The 25256-nt window shown below is 54.3% G+C and overlaps 1 protein-coding gene across 1 annotated transcript in view; it reads right to left on the bottom strand.

Annotated features, from left to right (window-relative positions):
• Positions 1-13028: 13028 nt before the first annotated feature.
• IGHMBP2 (immunoglobulin mu DNA binding protein 2) overlaps positions 13029-25256 on the bottom strand; it is a 36678-nt gene continuing 24450 nt past the window's right edge. The window contains exons 8-15 of the mRNA XM_054438579.2: positions 23981-24155; positions 20184-20366; positions 19751-19869; positions 19100-19194; positions 18224-18347; positions 16540-17406; positions 15262-15434; positions 13029-14084 (exon numbers count right to left, since the gene is read on the bottom strand). Coding sequence (XP_054294554.2) covers positions 13887-14084; positions 15262-15434; positions 16540-17406; positions 18224-18347; positions 19100-19194; positions 19751-19869; positions 20184-20366; positions 23981-24155 — 1934 coding nt within the window. The 3' untranslated portion in view covers positions 13029-13886. The remainder of the gene's footprint in view (positions 14085-15261; positions 15435-16539; positions 17407-18223; positions 18348-19099; positions 19195-19750; positions 19870-20183; positions 20367-23980; positions 24156-25256) is intronic.

Below are 25256 nucleotides of genomic sequence, written 5' to 3' on the forward strand. Positions count from 1 at the left end.
CTTGTACGCTGACAATGAAACCACTAATCAACTCACCCTTCCCCCATCCACACACCTAGAACTTTCTGTGAGCTATTAGTGCTGTGCTCTTAAATAAAAAGAGAGTCGGTTGGGCGCAGTGGCTCACGCCTGTAATCCCAGCACTTTGGGAGGCCAAAGTGGGTGGATCACGAGGTCAGGAGTTCGAGACCAGCCTGGCCGAGATGGTGAAACCCAGTCTCTACTAAAAATACAAAAACTAGCTGGGCATGGTGGCGGGTGCCTGTAGTCCCAGCTACTCAGGAGGCTGAGGCAGGAAAATCGCTTGAACCTGGGAAGCGGAGGTTGCAGTGAGCCGAGATCACGCCACCGCACTGTAGCCTGGAGACAGAGTAAGACTCCACCTCAAAAAAAAAAAAGAGAGTCTGGCCGGACGCAGTAGCTCACGCCTATAATCCCAGCACTTTGGTAGGCTGAGGCGGGCAGATCACCTGAAGTCAGGGTTCGAGACCAGCCTGGCAACATGGTGAAACCCCGTCTCTACTAAAAATACAGAAATTAGCCAGGCGTGGTGGCTCATGCCTATAATCCCAACACTTTGGGAGGCCGAGGCAGGCAGATCACCTGAGGTCAGGGTTCAAGACCAGCCTGGCCAACATGGTGAAACCCCGTCTCTACTAAAAATACAGAAATTAGCCAGGCATGGTGGCTCATGCCTATAATCCCAGCACTTTGGGAGGCCGAGGCAGGCAGATCACCTGAGGTCAGGGTTCAAGACCAGCCTGGCCAACATGGTGAAACCTCGTCTCTACTAAAAATACAAAAATTAGCCAGGAATGGTGGCTTATGCCTATAATCCCAACTATTCAGGAGGCTGAGACAGGAGAATCACTTGAACCCAGGAGGTGGAGGTTGCAGTGAGGGCCGGCAAGTCTCCCCGCTGCCCTGCACCTCTGTTTCCTCACCTGAAAAAACAGACAGAACATCCATACCTCCCTCCCAGGGGGAGAGTGAGGGCCAAAGGAGACAGTTATAAAGAGTCTGGTTCAGAGGCTGGCTGCAAAGGCCTAAACCACTGCTGGCTTTTCAAGACATCCAGAGGACAGACTACCATGAAACCCCACATTTGCACTCCTAAGTAAGTAACCAGGAGAAGGAAAAAGATGTCCACATTAAAACTTGAACACAAATGTTCATGACAGCATTATTCACAATAGCCAGAAAGTGGAAAAATCAAAATGCCCATCCTGATGAATGGATCAGCAAAACGTGGTGTGCCCACACAGCGGAATGTTATTCTGTTTTAAAAAGAAATGGTGAGGCCGGGCGCAGTGGCTCATGCCTGTGATCCCAGCACTTTGGGAGGCCGAGGTGGGCGGATCACCAGAGTTCAGGAGTTCAAGAGCAGCCCGGCCAACATGGTGAAACCCCGTCTCTACTAAAAATACAAAACAATTAGCTGGGCGTGGTGGTGCACACCTGTAGTCCTAGCTACTTGGGAGGCTGAGGCAGAAGAATCGCTTGAACCTGGGAGGCAGAGGTTGCAGTGAGCTGAGGTCACACCACTGCACTCCAGCCTGGGCGATAGACCGAGACTCCATCAAAAAAAAAAAAAAAAAAAGAAAGAAAGAAATGGTGAGCTGACACGCTGCAGCACCAATGAAGCCGAAAGACACGCTCAGTGAAGGAAGCCAGTCACAAAAGGCTGCATGTTGTACAACTCTGTGACAGGAAATGTCCAGAAGTGGCAAATCCACTGAGATAAAGTAAATCAGGCCAGGCGTGGTGGCTCATGCCTGTAATCCCAGCACTTTGGGAGACCAAGGCAGGTGGGTTGCTTGAGCTCAGGAGTTTGAGACCGGCCTGGGCAACACAGCGAAACCCCATCTCTACAACAAATACAAAAATTAGCCGGGCGTATTTTTTAGCTGGGTGGCGCATGCCTGCAGTCCCAGCTACTCAGGAGGGTGAGGTGGGAGGATCACTTCAAGCCAAGAGGCGGAGGCTGCATGCAGTCAGCTGTGATTGTGCCACCGCACTCCAGCCTGGGTGACAGAGTGAAACCTTAAAAACAGAGCCGGCACGGTGGCTCACACCTGTAATCCCAGCACTTCGGGAGGCCAAGGCAGGTGAATTGCTTCAGCCCAGGAGTTTGAGCAGCCTGGGCAACATGGTGAAACCCCATTTCTACAAAAAATACAAAAATTAGCTAGATGTTGGTGGCGTATGCCTGTAGTCTCAGCTACAGGGGAGGATGAGGTAGGAAGATCACTTGAGCCCGGAAGTTTGAAGCTGCAGTGAGCCGTGATTGCACCACTGTACTCCAGCCTGGGCAACAGAGCGAGACCCTGCCTTAAAAAAGAAAGAAAATGTAAATCAGATTTTTCCCAGAGGCCCCCAGCCTGTGGGGGCCTCTCTCCTCTGTCCTCCTCTCCTCTGTTCATTAAACAGAACCAGGTTCCCAGGTCCCCCTGGAATCAGGCTCCCAGGTCCACCTAGAATAGGCACAGGTCAAGGGGACAGGCTTGCCGTGACTGGCTGAGACCCCCAAAACCCATCCCCTGGAGCCACACACCACACCTGGAACCACAGCTGGGTTCTCCTGGCCGGGCTGATGTCAGATGTCTCCCCCAGCAACCAAGGTGCAGAATGTACCAAGGTGTCATGACCTCTGTCAGAGAATCACACAGTTCTCCCAGCAGACAAGCAGGTACTGACACCTGTCATGAGACAGAGCGGGCCTGTGAGAGGAGAAGCTCGGCCCCTGTCCAGCTGACCCAAGTGACAGGAGGAGCTCGGACCCTATCCGGCTGACTTGAAAAGGGCTAGGCCGAGAGCTACATCCACCGCTGCTACAATGAGGACAAAGAGCTCCTACCCCGGGGGGGCCGCAGCCTTCCCTGCTTCTACTCACGGCGAGGGGCCCCAGGGCTCAGTAGAACTGTCTGGCAGATGCCAATCAGCCTGACATCACTAAAAAACCCGGAATTCTGCATACACATGCATTTCCAGGAGTGTGGGACTTCTGGGTAGCATATGTGCGTTAAACAAGAAATAAGTACAATTATTATTATTAAGAACATTTGGACAGTGCTTCCTGAGCCATTAAGTCACTTGTCCCCCAAGCCAGAAACGCGGGGATCTTCCCAGCCCCTCACCCCTGCAGGAGGCCAGTCTGCAAATTCTGATGACTGAGCCCATGCATAGTCAGCAGATGCGCCTCTCTGTACCCCACCTGACCTTGACCTCTCCAGACTATAGCTGCTGGCAGGTTTTACACCTCAGACACCTCCTCAAGGCAGCCACCAGAAGGATTTTTCTAAGACACAAACTGGGCCAATTTCCCTCTCCTCACTGCGCACCTCTGGCGCACCCCAGCCCACAGCCACCGAGACCACACAGGCCTGGGATGGAGAAAGAACGTGGAGGACCCCAGACCCACTGGAAATCTGGCCTTTCCTTGGCACTTGCTGAAAAATGGGAGCAGCTGTGACCCCATCGGCTGCCTAACTGGAAAACCAGCAGGAATTGTCCTGTTCTGATTATAGAACCAACATTCATCATTGGAGAAACTTTTTTTTTTTTAAGTACAAACAAGAGACCAAGAATCACACCAAATCCCAAAGATCAGAGGTGTTTACAATGGCCATACGCCTTCGTATCTTTTCTTTTTCTTTTTTTAATTTTAGAGCCGCAGTCTCACTGTTGCCCAGGCTGGCCTGGGACTCCTGGGCTCAAGCGATCCTCCCGCCTTGGCTTCCTGAGTAGCTGGGACTACAGGTGCGTGCCACCACACCCGGCTCCATCTTTTCTATGCATATATGTGTGTTTTGTGTAAGTTTGAGCATGCTGATTATATACTTTCATATCCAACTTTTGTCATTAAGCACTAACATTAAATGATTATGTAATATAATGTGATTATAACATGATTCTACTGGTTGTTTACAAAATATCTGCAAAGGGCCAGGCGTAGTGACTCACGCCTGTAACCCCAACACTTTGGGAGCCTGAGGCGAGAAAATCACTTAGCCCAGCAGACCAGCCTGGGCAACAAAGCAAGACCCTATCTCTACTAAAAATTTTTTAAAAAAATTAGCTGGGCATGGTGGCATGTATCTGTAGTCCCAGCTACTCAGGAAGCTGAGGTGGGAGGATCTCTGGAGCCCAGGAGGTCGAGGCTACAATGAACTGTGACTGCGCCACTGCACTCCAGCCTGGCCAAGAGAGCGAGACCCTGTCTCAAAAAACAAAGTCTCTGCAAAAGATAACTTAAATATTATAGAGCAACAGTCTCCAGCCTTTTTGGCATCAGGGACCAGTTTCGTGGAAGACAATTTCTCCATGGACCAGGCCGTGGGGTGGCAGGGGGAATGATTTCAGGATGACCCAAGCGCATGACATTTATTGCACACTTTATTTCCATTATTGTGACATTGTAATATATAATAAAATAATTCTACAATTCACCATGATGTAGAATCAGTGAGAGCCCTAGGCTTGTTTCCCTGCAACTAGATGGTCCCATCTTAGGGTGATGGCAGACGGTGACAGATCATCAGGCATCAGAGTCTCATAAAGGAGTGTGCAGCCTAGATCCCTCACATGCGCAGTTCACAATAGGGTTCACGCTCCTGTGAGAATCTAACGCTGCCGCTGATCTGACAGGAGGCGGAGCTCGGGCGGTGATGCGGGCAGTGAGGAGTGGCTGTAAATACAAATGAAGCTTCACTGGCTCACCCACCACTCGCCTCCTGCTGTGTGGCCCAGTTCCTAACAGGTCATGGACCGGTACCCCTGGGGCCCCCTGATCTAGAGAAACACCCATGTAAAGTCGGCGGATTGAACACACACATCTACATAAGGCCACTAAATAAACTGATGCCACAGAATCACCTAAAGGCTCAGGCACCGGGGGCCTTGGGAGCCCAAGAAGTGGGGTGGGAAGGAGCTAAAATAAGGCGGGTGGATGAAAGTCTTTAAAAGAAGCAGTCAGTCATGGAGACAGAAAACGAATAGAGATTCCAGGGGCTGGGGGCCGGGCTGGGGGGCTGGTATTTGATGGGGACGGAGTTTCCATGTGGGAAGAGGAGAAAGTTCTGGAGACAGATGGTGGTGATGGTTGCACAATGCTGGGAATGTAAGGGATGCCACTGAGTTGTACGCTTGGTTACACAATGGTTAAAATGTTAAATTTCATGTTATAGATATTTTATAATTTTTATAAAAGCAGCAGCAATTAGATCTTCTAATCCCATCTGCTACTCAGAGAAGCCTCCTCCTCTACTCTGAGAAAAAACCAAATACTCGACTAGGCTCTGCAGTGGGTAAAACAGAATGAGTCTGCTTGAGGGTCCCAAGGCAGAGCTGGGCAGGGGGACCCCGTACTGAGTGGAGGGCGATTAAGCGGGTGTATAAACAGAGACTGTGATTGCAACCTGGCACATCCCGGGGGAAAGACTTCTGGTCCCTGGCTCAACGGCTGGGCAGCTGATGCCTCAGCGAAGCCCACGGTCAGCGAGCCCTCCACACGGTCTTGGAGAGTCAGTCCCTGGCTGATAGTAGGGGACAACTACCAGAATCTGCAGAAAGCCATGATGCGAAAGGCAGACGGAAGCCGTTTGGAATCAAAACGCTGCAGGAAAAAGAAAGCAGCAAACAATACAAACCCACACCCGCAGAGAGAAAAGAGAATACGCAGCCCCGCAGGGAGAGCGCTGCAAAAAGGGACACGAGGGAAGGGCTCTTGGATGCTGAAAGGAAAATGGTGTGAATTTTTAAAACCTAAACAAAAATAAAATGGTTGGAAAATAAGGCTGAGGAACACTCATTGTTTAAAAAAGAAAGAGATGGAGAGATAGAAAACAGGAGAAAAGATGTAAGAAGGCCAGAGGCAGTGGCGCATGCCTGTAATCCCAGCCCTTTGGAAGGCTGAGACAGGAGGATCACTTGAACCCAGGAGGCTGAAGCTTCAGTGAGCTATAATCACACCAGTGCACTCCAGCCTGGGCCACACACTGAGACCCTGACTCAAAAGCAGCGACGGCCAGGTGCGGTGGCTCACACCTGTAATCCTAGCAGTTTGGGAGGCCGAGGCGGGTGGATCACTTGAGGTCAGGGAGTTAGAAACTAGCCTGGCCAACATGATGAAAACCCGTCTCTACTAAAAATATAAAAAAATTAGCTGGGCGTAGTGGCGGGCACCTGTAATTCCAGGTGTAATTCCAGCTACTCGGGAGGCTGAGGCAGGAGAATCGCTTGAACCCGGGAGGCAGAGGTTGCAGTGAGCCCAGATTGCACCACCGCACTCCAGCCTGGGCAACAAGAGCGAAACTCCATCTCAAAAAACAGCAACAGCAACAACAACAACAACAAACCCAGAAACTGATTCTCTCTCTTCAAGATAAAATCTCGAGGGGCGGCCCTGTCCTGCCACTTCCAGCTTCTGGGGGCTCCGCGCTCCTTGGCCTGTGCCTGCACCACGCCAGCCTCTGCCTGTGTTTGCAGGCAGCCTCCTGTTCTTCTCACGTGTCTCTTAGAAAGACATCTGTCATTGGATTTAGGGCCCATCCAGGTAACCCAGGATGATCTCTCAAGAACCTTTACTTAATTACATCTGCGAAGACTCTTTTCCCAGATAAGGTCACATTCGCAGGTTCAGGGATTAGGATATGGACTTACCTTTGGGGAGGAAAGCATTCAGTCCACTCCCTGGGGCAGACCAGGCACTGGATTCTGGAGGCACTGCACTCACCTGCCTACTAAACATCCCAGGGAGAATGTGAGTGGTATTTGGAGTGTGGGGAGGGATCAAAGCTGGAGATAATCAGCACATGACTGGCACCTAGGGCTGCGAGGCTGGGGACTGACGCTCAAGTTCGGTGCCCAGAAGACAGCCTGAGCCGGGGGCATGCGACTCACTGGGCGACTCTCAGGGTGGGTGCTGGGGAGCTAAGCAAACATGGGGTCTCAGCAGGGGACAAGGTCGGCCTGACCCTACCGCAGCCCCAGGGCCAAATTTCACCTCAGGGTCGGTGCCACCTTGAGACAAGCACCGGCCTCTCGAATCTCCGTGTTCACTGTGGTCTGTCCAAATTCTTGAGCCACAGAACCCATGAATATGATAAATGGCTGTTTTGGGCAGATGTGTTATGCAGCCATCGTAACTGGAACAGCTTTTTTTTTTCCCCCTCTGATGAATCAGAAAGCCCTGCCTTACCATCTAGTTTCATAGTGAGAGCCTGGCTCAGATCCCACTTCGTAACTGGACGTTTTTGTTCCTTTTGCCCACAGGAAAAAAGGCTCCAGGCCACCCCTGCTCCTGACCAGACGAGGACCCTAGCAGGTCCACAGCGTCCCCTCCTCAGCCAGCTCTGTTTCTTTTTCTTTTTTTGTTTGTTTGTTTTTGTTTTTGTTTTTTTGAGACAGAGTCTTGCTCTGTCGCCCAGGTTGGAGTGCAGTGGCACGATCTGGGCTCACTGCAACATCCGCCTCCCGGGTTCAAGCAATTCTCCTGCCTCAGCCTCCTGAGTAGCTGGGATTACAGGCATGTGCCACCACACCCAGCTAATTTTGTATTTTTAGTAGAGACGGGGTTTCACCATGTTGGGCCAGGCTGGTCTCAAATTCCTGACCTCAGATGATCCGCCCGTCTCGGCCTCCCAAAGTGCTGGGATTACAGACGTGAACCATCGCACCCGGCCAGCCCTGTTTCTCTCTGTGGTCTGGAATACGGGGGTATTTATCTTGAATGTGGCTATATGTTTTCGAAACTCTTTCCATTTTCGCTGAGTCAGAGACGGGTTGGGGGGCCGTGCCTCTAAGTGTAAACTTGCAATGTTGCCATGACCAGAAGGCCGCCCTCATGATGGGGACGGGAGGAGCCTGTGGTATTGGCATAAGGATGGACAGATGAATGGCACAGAACTGAGAACCCAGAAATGAACGCCTCCATTTATGCTCAAACAATATTTAACACGATGCCAAGGCAATTCCATGAAGAAACAGGAGTATTTCAACAATTGCTGGGACAAATGGAGATCCGCATGCAACAACCAACCAAACAAACCAACCAACATTAGGCCCTTGCCTTATACCAATACCATACACGAAAATGAACTCAAGACAGATCACAGACCTGAACAGAAGAACTAAATCTGTACAATGTCTAAAAGAAAACATAGGAAAAACCTCTGTGATCTTAATTTAGGTAAAGAGATGTTAGACATGACACCGAAAGCACAGCCATAAAAGAAAAAAAATCGATAAACTGGACTTTAAAAAATTAAAACTTTTGCACTTCCAAAGACAATATTAAGGAAATGAAAACAGAATCCAAAGACTGGGAGATAATATTTGCATATCATACATCTGATAAAAGACTTCTATCCAGGCTAAAGTTTTTTTTGTTTTTTTTGTTTTGTTTTTTTTTGAGACAGGGTCTCCCTCTGTCGCCCAGGCTGGAGTGTAGTGGTGTGATCTTGGCTCACTACAACCTCTGCCTCCCAGGTTCAAGCGATTCTCCTGCCTCAGCCTCCTGAGTAGCTGGGATTACAGGTGCACACCACCACGCCCCGCTAATTTTTGTATATTTAGTAGAGATGGGCTTTCACCATGTTGGCCAAGATGGTCTTGATCTCTTGACCTCGTGATCCGCCTGCCTTGGCCTCCCAAAGTGCTGGGATTACAGGCATGAGCCACCGCGCCCGGCCTAAAGATATCTTATATCTCAATAATAGGACACTTCAATTTATCTTAAAAATGAGCAAAAGATTTGAATAGAAATTTCACCAAAGAGCCAGGCACAGTAACTCACATCTATAATCCCAGTATTTTGGGAGGCTGAGGCAGGAGGACGGCTTAAGCCCAGGAGTTCAAGACCAACCCAGGCAAAAAAGCAAGACCCTCTCTCTATGAAAATAATAATAATAAAAGAGGCCAGGTGTGGTGGCTCACACCTGTAATCCCAGCACTTTGGGAGGCCAAAGTGGGCAAATCACTTGAGCCCAGGAGTTTGAGATCAGCCTGGGCAACATGGCGAAACCCCATCTTTACAAAAAAAAAAAAATAGCCAGGTGTGGTGGCACGCGCCTGTAGTCCCAGTTACTTGGGGAGGCTGAGGTTGGAGGATCCCTTGAGCCTGGAGATCCCTCGAGCCCAGGAGGTCGAGATTGTAGTGAGCCCTGTTTGTGCCACTGCACTCCAGCCTGAGCTACAAAAATTAAGACCTGTCTCAAAAAAAAAAAAAGAAAAATTTACCAAAGGAGATATCTAAATGTCCCATAAGCACATGAAAAGGGTGCTCAGCATCCTTAGTCTTTAAGAAAATGCAAATTAAAACTACAATGAGACCACAGTATATACCCATTAACACGGCAGTAATAGTAATAATAATCAGACAATACCAAATGTTGGCAAGAACAGAGAAACTAGAACCTGCATACATAGCTGGTAGGAATGTAAAATGGTATAACCTCTCTGGAAAAGCTTGGTAGTTTCTTAAATAAATAAACTAACTTATGACCCAACAATTCCACTTCTAAGAATCTACCCAAGAAAAATGAAAATGCATGTTTTCACAGAAGGACTTGAACGATGAATATTCATAGCAGCCTCATGGGTCAAAACAGCCAAAAAGTGGAAGCCATCTGACTATCCGACAGATGAGTGGATACACTAAATGGGTGTATCCATACAATGGGACATTGTTTGACAATAAAAAGAAATGAAACACTGATACACATCACCACATGAGTGAACCTCAAAAATATCAGGTGAAGTAAAAGAACGCAGATGGACGGGGCTGGATACGGATGTTCCTCGACTTATGATGGGAATACGTTCCCCACAAATCCATGGAGAATTGAAAACACTGCAGATTGAAAATGCTTTCAATACACCTGACCTCCTGAGCATCGTAGCTTAGCCTAGCCTACCCTACATATGCTCAGAATGCTTACTGAGCACACTCATCTAACACAGAATCTATTTGATAATATAAAGTGTTGAATTTCTCATGTCATTTACTGAATACTGTACTGAACGTGAACAAAGAATGGTGGTTTCTACTGAATGCATACAAGCCTTTGCACCATTATAAAGTCAAAAAATCGTTACGTCAAAACCACGGGGAGTTGGGGACAGTCTATATTAATATGAAGTTTCCAGAAAAGGCAAATTTATAGGGACAGAAAGCTGACTGGTGACTGCCTGGGGCTGAGGGCAGGAGCAGAGATTAACTGCAGACCAGCACCCAGCAGTAGGGACGGGTGGGGGTGGGTGGCCCAGCCCCATGTTTACTAACATCATCGAATCTGAATCGTATACTTACGAGTGCATTCTATGGCATGACAATTACACCTCAATAAAGCTGCACAACAGAACAGCTCATCGGCAGCTCCGGGCCAGGGGAGATCGTGAGCTGCAGCTTCAGTGGAGAAGGCCAGAAGCCAAAACCAGAGCCAAGCGAGGCAGCAAAGTAATTCATATCCCGGGGTAATGAAGAACTGGCCCCAATCTGCCCACCCACACGAGAGGCTGCTTCCCCACTCCGCTTTTCCTGAAAGCAAAGAAGTTTCCAGACCAAATAAGGCTGCAGCTTTTGCTATGCTCCCAGCAGTGACCACAATTCCTTTTAAGTGCCAGGGCTATAACGTGGGCCTAAAACCTCCCAAAGCAGCGTGGTGCCCATCAGCCCACTCTGGGATCCCTCTGGGCAGCTCCAAACAAACCAAGGTAAACAGAGCAGGCCTGCCCTAGGCCCGCCCTTGGCCTGCTCGGCACAGGGCGGGGGAGAGCTGTGCTGGGTGCAAGGAAGCCAGGCAGACCCACACTGGGGGACCCGCGACTTCCACCAGCAGCTGACCGGTGGGCCCTTGGGACCTGGGCACTCTCGCCTCTGTCTCTGGTAGGAAAGGCCATTTGCTGAACCCCTTCTATGAGCGGCACGTGCCGTCTCGTTCCTCTCCACTGCTGCTTTGCCAGAGGAGGAGGGCAGCACATTTATCAGGCGCCAGGTGCCGTGCTCAAGGCCTTGTGTGTTTGATCATTTCATCTTCACAGCTACCCTGAGACAGGTCTTGTTACTTCCCCACGTTACAGAGGAGGAAACTGAGGCCCCAAGGCATGCAGCACATCCCAAGTAAACTCAGGAGCGAAGCCCAGGGCTGGCAGGCGCTCCCGCCTGTGCCCACTGCCCTGCCCGGCACCCCCAGAAAGGAGCACATGGCAGGGCTGTCTCAGGGGAGCCGCACAGGTGGAGGTGGGCAGTTCTCCTTGGAAGGGAGTCCTCTACTCTGGACGGTTCCGGCCGGGCTGGGCTACAGCCTGCAGCTACTGTCAGCAAGACCACACTCCGGCTGGCCAGGGAGACGTTTGGCTTGGGATATTTTTTTCCTTTTTTTGGGTTACCCTATCCAGGCCAAACTGGAGGGTACTTTTCCAACAACCAGCTACAAACATTCTCCTAACAAGGCCTCTCTGGGATGAGAAATGCAACCTTGGGTTCTGTCATTTTACCAGTGCATCACCAAGGGGCGCGGTGGTCAGCGGTGAAGGGGAGAAGGCTCCATGCAGGAGGCTGGGGGGCACAGCCAGGGAGACGACGAACCCGGAGCCAGGTCCCGCAAGGACACGATGCTGCACTTCATTTCTTCCACTTGGCGTAGCTGGCGCGGCAGCAACTGTTCCCGTCCCGCTTCACAGATGACAAACAGGCTCAGAGAGGACAGGTGACCTGCTGAGGCCACACCTCAGTGGATGGTGGTGCTGGCTGGCGTTCACTCAGGCCCCTCCGATTCCAGAAGCTTCCACCCTCCACCCGGCCTGCCCGCCGCTGGCGCTGGCTGCCTTCCTCTACTTCAAGCTCCTCCTGGTGGGACGGCCCACAGAAGAACACCTGGATAAAGGTACAGGGCTTGGATTCCAATCGTGCCTTCTCTAATGAGTGGGGCGACACTAATTCCGTACTGACTCCATGCTGGGAGGGGTATGCCCGATAAGATAAACAGATGTGGGCATGACTGGGTCAGCAAAGATTCTTTGGCAGCAAGTGACAAAAACCCAAGGCAGATTTCTTCAGCTAAAAAAGGGGATTTACTAGCTCAGGACACCAGGAAGAATGGGGTGGAGGTCAGGCATGGCTACATCCAGGTGCTCAAACAGTGTCATCAGGTCACTCTCCCACCCCCATTTTTGGGTCTGTTTCTCTTTGGCCTCCTCTCCTGCAGACAGGCTACCCAGGAGGTAGGGAGTGTGGCTGTCGGCTGTCTCCCACACAAGAGCCAACATCTTTCAGCATCCGTGTCAACCCCGGGGCAGGATTCTTATCAGCTGTTTGGCTTCTGGGAAGTTAGGGAGCTTAAGCAGGCACCCCCACCCCCGCCCCTGCAGGAAGAACACCTGTCCCTGTGTGCTGTGTCAACCAGGAGACGCTTCCAATGGTGCCCTCATCCCCCATGAGCATCATTACACAAACGCCTCCTACAGCCACAGGTCCTCAAGGAGCATGAGAACTGCAGCCTTCTGTGCACGGTGCTCAGTGCTTATGGAAGCAACCGGATTAACTCTGCCACACTTGACACAAAATGCAGTAGAGTCCTGGTCCCCTTCCCAAACAATTCAGTCCAAAAGCCACTTGACGGGAACAGACAAGGAAGGCGTCCAGGACAGGGGGAGGAGGAGGGGCCCTAGTGGCCCAGGGTGGGGCGTCAGCCCGGGTAGGAGGGGAGAGTGGCCCAGGACCAGCAAGAACAGGGCAGTCAAAGCGTGCAGGCCTGGCCGGAGGACACACTAGCCGAACGCGCTGCGTAAGTGGCCTCTGGGGGACAGCCACCCTAGGTGCAGGTCAGGGAAGCTCAACCTTACTCAGAACCATCGGGGACATAAAAGGACATGAATGGGATTTAAGGAGAGAGGAGCCTGCACTGGGAGAGTCTGCCGCAGGGAGGTCAGAGGGAGAGGGGGCTTGAGAGACACGGCGGGGAGGGCACAGCAGCTGAGCAGAACAGGCAAAGGGCGCGCCCCTTAGACCCGCAGCAGACACACTGGGGCAGTGTGCAACGTTTTCATTTAATTTTTAAATAATTTATATCCCTCTGAAACAAAACCCTGAGGCTCAGGTACATCATCTGAGGTTCTCTTAAATAGAAGAGTTGGTACAGGGCACCAGAGAAGGCCGGGAGGCTCTGGATCGGTAAGTGCTGATGATGCTGAGGCTGTGGGGCAGCTTTCCCAGGACAGCCACATGGGACAGCCGGCTCACCTGGTCCCCACGGCGAGGCGCAGCAAGGAGGGGCTGGCACAGGCCAGGCGCCTTTGTAAGCCAGAAAGAGGTGCACAGGCCAAAAAGAGGTACCCCCCAGACTCACAGGAGACCTGTGGTGAGGGGGAGGGGAAACACTGCAGTCACCAGCGAACAGCAGACAGAAGGAACGTGGCCCCAGCATCTGGCCGCATGGGAACGTTCAAGCCAAACGCCACTCCCCGCTCCCCGCCTAAGCACCATTCGCAGAGTCTTGTTTCCTGTTGCCTCTCAGCACCCTCATCCTAATGGGCTGAGCTGGCAAGTCCCAGACATTGGAGGAGTGACTTCAATAGTTTGAGGCCCTGGATATTCTCCAGGGACTGGAACCTTCCCCAGGATCCAGAGGCTGGGATGTGGGTTTTGGTGGGGAGTGAGGGGAAGGGACGTGCATTTCCCGAGCCCCACCTGCACCAGCACTGTTGTCCCCCAGGTGCTTTCCTCCACATTGTGACATCAGAAAAGCTCATCCCTGGGGTCCAAAAACCCAACCTTCCCCCACAGGCCCCTCCGCTCCTCTGTCACCCTGGTGGAGGCTGTGCATGGTCTGGTGGCGCCCTGGGCTGGCATGGAGAGAGCTCCACGGGGCGTGCGAGGATGCGGCCGGTCACGTCCCCCTCTCCTTCCTCCGGCTGGTCCTCTGGTTGCTGAGCTCGCTCAGCTTCTTATCCAGCCTCCTCTGCAGCTGGGCCCTCTTGGCTGGGTCCAGGGATCTGTCTTTGGTCCCGCTGCCGGCATAGAGGACCCCTTCCCGGCTGATTCTCTGCCGGGCATGGGCGCGAGCCCTCTCACCGCAGCCATGGATCTGGGGAGGACACAAGAATCACTGCTGGGCTCACAGGAGCAAGGAGGCAGACCCTGTAGCTCTGCCCATCAAAGAGCTGGGGGGCCACAGGCGCCCCAACAGAGAAGGCCACTCCTCCCGCCATGTCAGTCCTTCACCCTGTAGACTGCCTGGCGGGAGGACGGCGGGGTGGTCTGCACCCTGGTGTGGCGGGAGCCCCCGAGTGTGCACACAGGAAATGGCACCACCCTGACTGACCACAGTCCCTGCAGCCACTTCCCACTGCCTCCCAGCCTCCGCCTACCTAATCCACACTGCAGCCAAGACCGCTGACATCACAGCCCTGCTGACACCCTAGAGGGTGCCCCACTGCCTTCAGATCAGGCCTGACTCCTCCAGGCAGCTCGCCAGGCCATGCCCAGCCTCGACTCTAGCCATCCTGCTCACACTCTACTCCCAGCTCCCTGACTGGGCTCAGGGCTTCATGCATGTTCTAAGGGTGGATAGCCTGCCTGCCCACCCGCCATTGGCCCTGTCCTCCCTAGCCCAGCTCCCACCTTCTGTCCCACAGGTCTCAGCCCCAGTGTTACTTCCTCCAGGAAGCCCACCCTGACTGCTGCATCTGGGTGGGTGTCCCTGCTGCCACCTTGGCCCTGGGTTTTCTTCCTCGGAGCACTCAACACCTGGTACCGTATGCTGGTCTCTTACTCAGATCCCCCTCCAGGCCCAGCATCCTCCAGGGAAGAGACGAGGCTGGTTCAGACCTCAGCTTCCCACAGGCGCCCACACCTGGCCCAGGGGGTTCTCATCGACCCCGGCTCAAGGAATGAATGACACAGCAGTCAGGCCACAGCCAGCTCAGACGATGGGCTGGAGGCTCTGCCACCCACCTCCCCTATGCCAAACAGACCAGATTAGGCCACTGACAGAACCCAAGGACACTGGGACAAAACTCCCTCTGCCCAGAATTCCCACTAGCGTGGCCACGGCTCAGAAAATAAGGCATTCTGTTTGCTTACGCCCTGATGTGCTCAGAACAGATGATGAGTCAGTGTCTGATTTCTGTTTCTTAAGGTATCTGGAGCTCGCAACGAGCTAACCGTTCCGACTGGAACAAGTCTGCCCAGGGTCTGTTTCCTGGAGACGGAACCCACCACCCCTCCCCACTGTCTGATCCCAGGAGGGGAGGCCGACATACCTCGGGCAGGTGGTGGCTGAGGCAGTAGCGGCGGCTGCAGAGCTGGCAGAACTGGCCCAGGGTCGTGACGCTGGCTGTGCACTTGGCAAAGCCACAGGTGTTATCAGCCTTAATGGCAGCAGAAACCAGGGCCTCAAAGTCCTCCTCCGTGGGCAGATCTATGGCCGGATGTCCTGGAGAAGACCGGCGTCACTCAGGCAAACGGAAAGACAACTATGCCACACCTGGCCCCTCATTTAAGGTTTTAAAAGCAATTCATGGCTGAGCGTGGTGGCTCACACCTATAATCCCAGCATTTTAGAAGGCCGAGGTAGGAGGACTGCTCGAGGCCAGGAGTTCAAAACTAGCCTGGGCAACACAGTGACACAGTCAGACCCCGTCTCTATTAATTCTAAAAAAAATTAAAAAGCAGCTCATGTGTCTTCCCTCGGCTACCCTGTCGGTGCCTGGGGGCAGGGGTGGCACTAGTCCTGTCCTCTAGCACAAAGCGTGGCATACAATAGCTGCTCAACAAAGGTTTGGGGAGTGAACTCCTCTGGAGCCCCAGCTTCTGAGAGGCCCCTTTCAAAGCCACGCATGTGCTGGTGTAGCTTCGCTTCAGGAATTCAATGAATCAATGCGAGCTGGAACTCCTGCATGGTCTTGCCGAGGAAAATGGCAGTAGCAGGAGTTCCCCAAGACCGACCAGGTCTACAGGCTCTGCCAGCGTATGCCTGCCCAACTCCCAGTGCACGCCTGGCCAGCTCCTGCGGGGTGGGCACAATGCACGATGTGGCAAACGGAGCAGAGCCCACCCAGGGACTCCGTATGGCCCACGGGCAAGAATGATTTTGCGCTCAGCCAGCCCCTGTGGTTCTGAGCATTTTGCCCAGGACGACTTCCAGGCAGAGTGCACCCTTTCACTGTGCAAGACCTCCACCCTCCAGGGCCACATGTGGCATGGGACCCTGTGATCGCTCCATTCCTGAGGGGCTCCAGGGAGCCGTCCATGTTTGCTCTTCCAGGCCCCTCCCACTGCTGCAGACATGCTCTGAGCGCTGCCTACTTGCCGAGTCCCACACAGGCTCTGGGAGAAGAAGGTGCCCGTGACCTGATCGCCGACCTAGGGGAGCCCAGACGGAGCTGGGAGTGGCATGACTGAAAATAAAGCTAAAATGACACAGGCGTGGCACCACCAGGAGGAAGCCCTTCCTTCTGTTGATGGTGGCAGGTGAGCTCCAAGTGGGGCCAGCACCCCAGTGAGGGGACACTGCCCCATGTTCTTATTAGTTGACTTACCTTTGGCTTCTTTTTTCTTTTTCTTTTCTGGAAGTTTCTGCTGCCCTGAGGCCTGCTGCTCCTTGCTGGCGGGCTGCCCCTGCGCGCTCCTGACCCTCTGCAGTCTCTCCAGGTGCAGCGTCCTCAGATCAGGCCGCTCCGGGCCACGCTGCTCCCTGGGAGGCTGCTCCGTCTGCGCAGGGTTAGGGGGCACTGGCGGGAGAGGGGCTGGGCCACCGGTCCCTGCTGGGGGTCCCGGGGCTGCTGGGGGTTGCGGGGCCGGCGGGGCCCTCTTGCTCACGGTGATGAACCTCCTCTTCCCTTCCCCGGAACTGTCGTGCCTCAGCCCGTGCTCCTCGGCTATTTGGTGGACCCGCAGCCTGTCGTGGGAATTGAGGGAAGGAGGAAACTCCAACTGCATCTTCTTGCTGGCCATGAACTCCACTATCATGGCACGGAAGTGGTCCACGCCGTCTTGGCTCTCCACTCCCTCCGGGCTGCCTCTGTTGAGGCTGGGCTGAGATGGGGCTTCAGAGGCCAGAGACTTCCCGGCCGGCTTCTTCCGGCCCTGTCTGGCAGGTGCTGCGGCCTCCTGGCCTCCCTCCTGCCGCTGGCTTCCGGTCCTGGTGGACATAGCAGGGCCCTGGGGCTTGGTGGCAGCGTGGCTGAAACCCTGGGAGCTCTCATGGGAATAGTTTTCTGGGACAATATCGTCAAGATATTCAAAGGCCGTGCGTACTTCCCCATGCTGTGTGAAATACTCCACCAGGGTCTTCAAAAATGCATGGTTGTTGACAGTACGGGAGTCACAGATGACCGCCACGTGGCGCCGGGCGCGGGTGACAGCCACGTTGATCCTCCGGTCCTCAGCAAGAAAACCAACTTCACCTACAAAAGGCCAGAGGGGAGTGAGAAGCAGGTTTCAGACTAAGAAACAGAGTCAGGCTCCTATGCCCTTATCAGTAACCACCACCAAAAGTGTGGTCCCCTGCACGTGGCCCACCATCCACACGGCTGCCCGGCCACGCATGGCACCATGATGCCACACCTGCCCTGGCATCTGGCTGCCACAGCTGACTAAGTGGGGCTCTGGGGAACCCGACTGGGTTCTGTCGCTCCTTTCCTTCTGTCTAAGCCCAGCCTCAGGGGCCGCCTGGGGTGTGGCTGCAGCTGGCACCTGGGAGAAAGCACAAGAAACCTTCCAGGACCTTCCCTTCTTTCCCCCATAGCTTCTAGCCAGGCCTCATCTGCTTTCTGCCTTCTGAGAATGTCTCACAAAGCACGTTCACTAAACCTGCTTCTGGGAACAACTCTCATCCCGAATGGAAGGCCCACAAACCACAGCAGCACAGAAACCATGGCCACAACCACCACACTCCGCAGCTCCGTGCATGGAGGCTAAAGGCCAGCTCTGGGCTGCAGGGGGCTCCACCTCCTCGGCAGGGTGTCCTGATCATTCCCAGCCCACCCTGCGCCCCCAGCTGCCACCCCAGCCACCTGCTCCCTGACAGCACACTCACGCCTGTGAGCCTCCGCAGACTCTCTTGCCTGTGCTTTGCCTGATGTGAACTTACCGAGGACAGAGGCTGCACCATGAGCACGCTGCCAGAAATCAGTGTGGCACCCAGCAGACATCCAATATGCCCCTCAATCAATAAATTCACTTCTGTGCTATCCCCAAAGGACTCTGGCGAGGGCTCTGTACCTTTCCTGTTGGACCTGACGAAGGACAGTATCACGGCCTCCTTCTCTCGGCCTTGGAAGCCATCGACGGACTTGATTTCAAGCTCGGGGTGCCTGTGCACGAGGCTCTGTCTGAGCAGGTCCACCTGAAACACCAGCCAGGCTGTGGTTTCCTCCCCCTCATGCCAGCGCAGCAAGACCCTGCCCTTCAGCTCAGCAGAGGGCCTCACGCTGAGAAACAGCCAGGACCTGGGAAGCGGAGCCTGCAGGAGCCCCATGGGGGAAAGGCTTCCCGTCCGCCCTCCTCACGGGCACGCATGCACGCCAACACCACACCCTGTCCCTGGCATTTGCTCATTTCTTTTGGCTTATGACAGCCGCCAGCCTCAGACAGCCCTATGCATGATGCCCGCACACCAGGATGGGATGATGGCCACTTCCACAGACCCTCCCCATACTCCAGAAGGTACATTTTTCCTACCAAATGAGATACGCATGGGAACACGACCTGAGCCAGACCAACAAGGTTCAAGGCTGAGGCTCCTGTGGGAAATGCCAGAAAAGGACAGCTGTTCCGCCAGGGCTGCCTGTAGAAGGACTGTGTCAGCCTGAGGCTGCCGGGGTCACCTGGCAAATCTGGCCAGAACACAAGCCAGTGCAGAAGGCTGAGGCACCGGGCAGGGCAGGCGGGGCAGGGCAGGGCAGGGTGGGGCGGGCAGACGAACACAAAGAGGGGCCCCTGACGACATCATTTGGGCCCTGGATCCAGTCACAATAAGGTCAGCCCTACCCCTGAACTTTTCGGTCACCACAGCCAACAGATCACCCTTTTTCTTTCACCCTCTAGGTTGTGTGAGCCCCAGCTGCTCTGTAGAGGGACAAAAGGAAACCCTCGTACCTGGAGGTTGTATGGTGAGACCACGGCAATGTCACGGGCTGGAACACCAGCGTCTACCAGAGCCTGGATGTGCAAACTGACGAGGCGGACTTCGCCTGGAGGGAAAGAAAGAACGGGTGAGCAGCACAAGGTCGCCCCGAGCGGGCATCCACAACCAACACGTGTTTCGGGCACGTTTCTGTCTATCATGGCCAGTTGATCCTCCACTGTGCCCCAGGTGGCTTCCTGGGAGCTAATCATCTGTGTCCCAGGGCCCCAGGACCAGCCATGCCCAGCTAACTTGAATTTCACATCAGCAATGAAGGCCTTTTGACTCCTATGGCCGTGCATCCTGTTCAACGTGGAACTGGGGAGATGGTGGTGTCAGCTGAGCAATGACAGTTCCCATCACCAGACCAGCCAGGCAGAGCTGGGCCACCATTCAGGAGAAGGCCATAAAACGCTGCCAGGCCCATCTCACCCAGGAGCGGGCTGCTCACCCTGGAGAACACGATGCTGCTCAGCCTCTTGGAGAGTGGGGCTCCGTTTTTTCACGGCCATCAACAACTGCTCTCAGCTCCTCCCGGAATCAGGCAATTAAAGTGCCTTTTATTTTTAAAGAGCTGGAGGTATGTTTAAACAAAAAAGCTGGCCATCTGCAAGCAAGCTCACCAGGGTTCCCTTTCGACTGTTCGTCCTCCTCCTCCAGCTCAAACAGCCCGCAGCCAGCGGTGTCCACCAGGAGCAGAGGCACACCCGTCTCTTCTGTGGCAGCCACACCTGGGAGGTCCCTGGCACACAGGCAGAGAGGGAGCACGTCAGGGGGGCCACAGTGCAGCGCTGAGGCCCCTCCCAACACAACCGACCCCTCCCACAAGGAAAAGGCTTAGGTGGGGGAGGACAATGAGCACATCCGGACATCAGATGGGAGGGAGCGGGCCTGACCCAGCTCTCCAGGGCAAGGCCACCCTCTCTTCCAAAAAGCTAGCCTCAGAGTCGACTTTCACGCAGAAAGCTTCACTTTAGCTTGCTGCATAGAATCAGGTGACTCAGAGGATTAGCCAAGGCAGAAGGATGGGGCGGGGAGTGGGGCCGAGCTACTCACCTCAGGAGGTGCCCCGCCACGGAAGGGTGGGCCGTGAGCTGCCCGAGGTACATGGTGTCTGAGGCCCAGCGCATGATAGCCTGGTGCATGCGGTACTGCACCGTCAGTGTCCGCACCACCCTCGCGCCGTACTCCTCGGCCAGGCGTTCCATCAGGCTGAGTGACAGCCCTGCCAGCGCAGCCCTGCGCCCAGGAGGGAGAAAGGGGGAAGGCAGGCCTGAGCCCCAGAGTCTAGGTGTGAACCACGGCAAGTGAGGAGGACAGGCCCCAAACCTCAGGACCCAACTATCCCCTGGGTTCTGACCCAGAAGTCACCAAGGGGCGGAGTTGGCTGAATCACAGCCCCAAAGGCACCTACATCCAATTGCCAAGGCCTGTGAATGTTCCCTTACAGGACAACAGGGACGCTGCAGCTGAGATGAAGTTAAGGATCCTGGGATGGGGAGGTGACCCGGGATGACCCAGGTGACAACCCAAGGGTCTTATAAGAGGGGCATAGGAGGGTCAGAGTCAGAGAAGGCCACCGAGGGGAGAGATTTGAAGATGCAACACTGCTGGCTTCATAGACAGAGGAAAGGGTGACAAGTCAAGCAATAGCCTCTAGGAGCCGGAAAAGACCAGGAGATGGGTTTTCCCCTGGGCCCTCCAGAAGAAGCAACCCCACCCACACCTTGATTTTAAGCCGATGAGTCTGATTTTGGACATCTGACCCCCAGATTGTCGTTTCTGGAGGTCAGAAAATCTGTTGTCAGCCACTATGCTTGTGGTCATTTGTCACAGCCACAACAGGGAACGCGCACACGCCAACATGCTCCAGCTGTGAGCAGTCAAGTCCACTCCCACCAAGAACGGCTGCAGCGGCTGAGCACTGCCCAGGCGCCAGGCACTGCTGGGTGCGCCAGATATGGACTAACTCCCTTCATCCTTATAACAACCTCATGAGGTGGCTACTGTTATGACTCCCATGTTACATTTAAGAAGAGTGAGACAGAGGAGGCTGCCAGCCCACAGCTGCCCGGGTGAGCTGTAGAGCCAGGACCTGCCCAGGCCACCTGGTGCCAGAGCCCACCCTCTGCACCACTACGGCTCACCAACCCCACCAAAACCCTGGGGCAGTACCCAGCTCCACTTCAGAGACCTTCCCTCTGGAAACTTACCAGACCTCTGTGATTAACCTATTTTTAATTCCAACAAAGTGAAGACAGGACGCGATGATCAGTACCAATTGCAAACCCAAAACACCCAGCACAACATCACCTAACGTCCTCCCCCAAAACCATCCTACTCTCTGCAGGGAACGCCACCCAACGTCTTCCCCCGAAACCATCCTACTCTCTCCAGGGAACGCCACCCAACGACCCAACGTCTTCCCCCGAAACCATCCTACTCTCTCCAGGGAATGCTACCCAACGTCCTCCCCCAAAACCATCCTACTCTCTGCAGGGAACGCCACCCAACATCTTCCCCCGAAACCATCCTACTCTCTCCAGGGAACGCCACCCAGTGTTTTCCCTGAAACCATCCTACTCTCTCCAGTGGCTGCTACCATCATGCCGGCTGCAGCAGGGAACCCTGGCTGTGGCTGCACACTCCATGAAGCCAGTGGAAGCCCCACCCCTTCTGAGGTGGAGTGGCCGCTGCAGCCCAGACGCAGGGTCACAGCTACAGACCCAGGCCTCCTGCTCCAGGAGGGAGGGGCTACAGCTGCCAAAACTGCAGCTGTGGATCTGCGTCTCCCTGTGCTCTTAGGGGAGCCGAGAACAGGCAGGATCTGCCTTTCCGCGTGCCACTGCAGCGGCCAGACCCGTGGCTGCAAACCTGGGCTTCCCGCTCCACAAAGCAGGCAGGAGCAGGGAACAAGCAGAAGCCTGGCCTCTTCTGAGGTGGCAGGGCGGGAGCTCCTGGGTGCAGCTGTAGCTGCCCACCCACTCTGCAGCCTGCACCCTCAGGCGCCCCAGGAAGGACAACCCCCCACCGTCCCTGCAGGGTCATGGGTGTCTGCTTCCACTGCCTGGCCTCTCTCGGCTCCCAACACCCACTCGGATCTCAGAGTGAGACTGGGGCCAAGCCCCGGGGCCACAAATGGCAGCAGGAGGCAGACAGAGTCCTGGGTGGAACGGGACGGTGGAAGGCCAGGGAGGGCCTGAAGGCTGGGGGCTGGGCTGCCAGTCCTGTGGACCAGAGTGAGGACTCACGGTACCTCTTCCAGGCCCACCCATGGCCACCCATGGACCAATCGGCACATACTTCCTTCCCTCTGAGGTCCCTCTGAAGCCCTGGGCTCAGCCAGAGAAGGCGAGAGGACGGCCAGAGGACAGAGAGGACAGAGAGGCAACAACAGGGCAAAGAGGAGCTACGCTCTCACTGAGAGCTTCAGAGACCTGCAGAGATGTCCGAGTGACTTGCCTGCAGAGAGCAGCCACCCTCTCCAGGGCCTCCTCTGCTGACAGCTGAACACTCGACAGATGACCTGACTACAGAGAGGAGCTACCCACTACTCTGAGCTGTTCTAACACTAAATAAAACTGTTCTTCATCCTTCACTAATCTGCGTACCTCATTCTTCCTGGATGCAGAACAAGAACTGGGGCAAAGGTGCTGTGGCCGCAGAGGTTTCCAGCCGGAAAAATCGACACCCCAGAGATCCCGTAACATTTCCACTCTAGATCCCTATGTGTCTCCCACCAGGACAATCTTGCAGAGCACCTTTCCCCAGCACTCCCCTTTCTTCCACCATCTTTATTTCCAACATCTTCCTCCCAAAGCTCACTCTCAATTACTATTTTTGACACCTCTCTCTACATATCCCCCAACTCCTGGGCTGCCCACTCCCCTTTGATGAGATTCTACTCAACAGGCTTTCTTGCACATCTTCTTCTGGTCCTCAGACAACAACGAAAGTTCCGAGTTCATAGCTTCTACGCACCCACAGTGAAATAGAGAAGCATTTCAAAAGGCAACAGAAATCAGAAGAAATCAATCTTCCCCCGGTGGAAGTGAGGACCAGGATGCAGGAGTCTCAGAAGCATTTCATTCCTCAGGGACAATTTTCTGAACAGGGACTTGTCCAAAGACAGCCCATGTGCCAGGCCCTATTCACAGGCCTTGTGTAAGGGCAGTCAAGGGAAACCATGCAGAGGGTTCATCTGGAGGGAGGGCACACCCACCACACCCAGGCAGGAGTGGTCCAGGCAGAGGGGCCAGCGAGGCCTGTGTGGCTGGAGCAGTGAGTGCTGGGTAGCATGGGGACAGGTGAGAGGGGGGCCAGGGGTGGGCAGCACTTTCTCCACCAGGACAGCCTGGGCCAGGCCACTGCATCAGGGCTCTGGTGTCTCTGCACGGCAGAACCATGGTTTGCTGCGTCTCTGCCCAGTGCCCTCCATCCAGGCATGTGTCTACAGATTGAAGACTAAAGAACCCACATCCACCCAGAGGCCAGTTAGCCCAGCCCACAGCTCTCACGGCACTCTACCATCAAACCTGCCTGGTTCATGAGGGGATATTCAACTCAACAAGCAGGGACGGAGCACCAGAAACATGCCAGGCCCTGTGTCCAGTTCTGAGGCTACAAAGATGAAGGTGATGCGACTCCACCCTCGGGGAGTACATGATCTCACAGATCCAACGTCGAGATGAATGACTGCTATAAGACGGGGTAGGAGCCGTGCCGAGAAACACGCCGAGGAGGCACTGCAGGGGCTCCTGGTGGGCCTGGGGCTTCTGGCTGAGCGTGGAAGGACCGCATCAAGGGGTGGCAGGTGGGAGCACAGAAAGGCATGTGCGGCAAAGGGGTCTTACTTGTGAGAGACTGTGGTGGGGGGCAGCTGCTTGTGATCGCCCGCCAGGATGCACTTTCTCGCCTTCAACAGGGGGATCCAGCAGCTCGCCTCGAGGGCCTGGGCACACTCGTCAATGACCACCACGTCGAAGTGGCTCTCGGGCAGCAACTTCAGCGGGCCATCGGCAGACGCACCTGGTGGAAACAGGGAGCCGGGAGTCTCCAGGGGCACAGCTGCTTCCCAACAGCCACAGCCACACCGGAGAAGACCCCACCAAGCCGGGGTTTCATCAAGGCTTGCATTACAACTGTGTGGGATAAATCTGTATCTTGTAATAAAAACTTGGCCAAAACATTTTAAAACTCATGGTTCCAGCTCACCTGTGTTTTAAGCAGTGGGTACTCTGGCCACAGGCCCCTCTGACCTTCAATCGGCAAAATTAATCACCCCTTCGGGGCGGTGACCCCAAGCCCAAGGGATGCTGTCTAAGTTCTAAATATTGTAACTCAATTATTTTCTAAATTTAGAACCTAATTCTCCTCTAAGGTGACTTTCTTGGACATACAGAACAATCAACTGCTGGGCACTCACCCAGAAAAAAGCCTCCATGTATTTGGCAACACAAACCCACTGCAGCAGCTTTTCCTTCCTGGGACACGGAGCAGCAGAGTGCAGCGTTCAGGCTGTGAGCAAGACTCGGGCCCCACGCCATCTCCAGCAAACAGCGTGGGGCCTCAGGCGAGCCTCCCACCCCCGAGCCTGTTTCCTCACCCACAAACATGGACAACGCCTGCATGTCATGCGATTGCACCACAAAGGGAGATAACATATATCAAGTGCCCGGCACGAGAAGGCAGGTTTCCACAAATGTGATCAATGTTAGTTCCCACCCTTTCTGCCTTCCATCTGAGTGAATTATGCTAATGATATGTACATAATGCCATGATGAAGACATACTGAGAAATTTCTCAAGATTGACTCTTCAGAGATGGCTAGAAAAAGCACCTACAGAGAAGCCAGAACTTGGCTGAGCTTTGGATAATTAAGAGACATGTTTAGGTCACAGATGTGACTTCACAGTACAGAGAGAAACCAGACTTCGTGATGGAGAAGCACTTCCAGGAACTCACTCTAGTTCCCCAACAACCAGGAGGGAACAGAAAGTCCACGAAGGCCACAAGCTGACCTTGTGGGGCTCGGGGGGTGCCTCCTGATTTCCAGCAAGTGCTGTCCTTGAAGCCAGAGAAGGATGTCAGCAAAGAGACTCTCACAAGCTCTGAGAATTCTCTCCTCCA

This window comes from Pongo pygmaeus, chromosome 9, assembly GCF_028885625.2.
Source record: "Pongo pygmaeus isolate AG05252 chromosome 9, NHGRI_mPonPyg2-v2.0_pri, whole genome shotgun sequence".
In the NCBI taxonomy this organism is placed as follows: domain Eukaryota; kingdom Metazoa; phylum Chordata; class Mammalia; order Primates; family Hominidae; genus Pongo; species Pongo pygmaeus.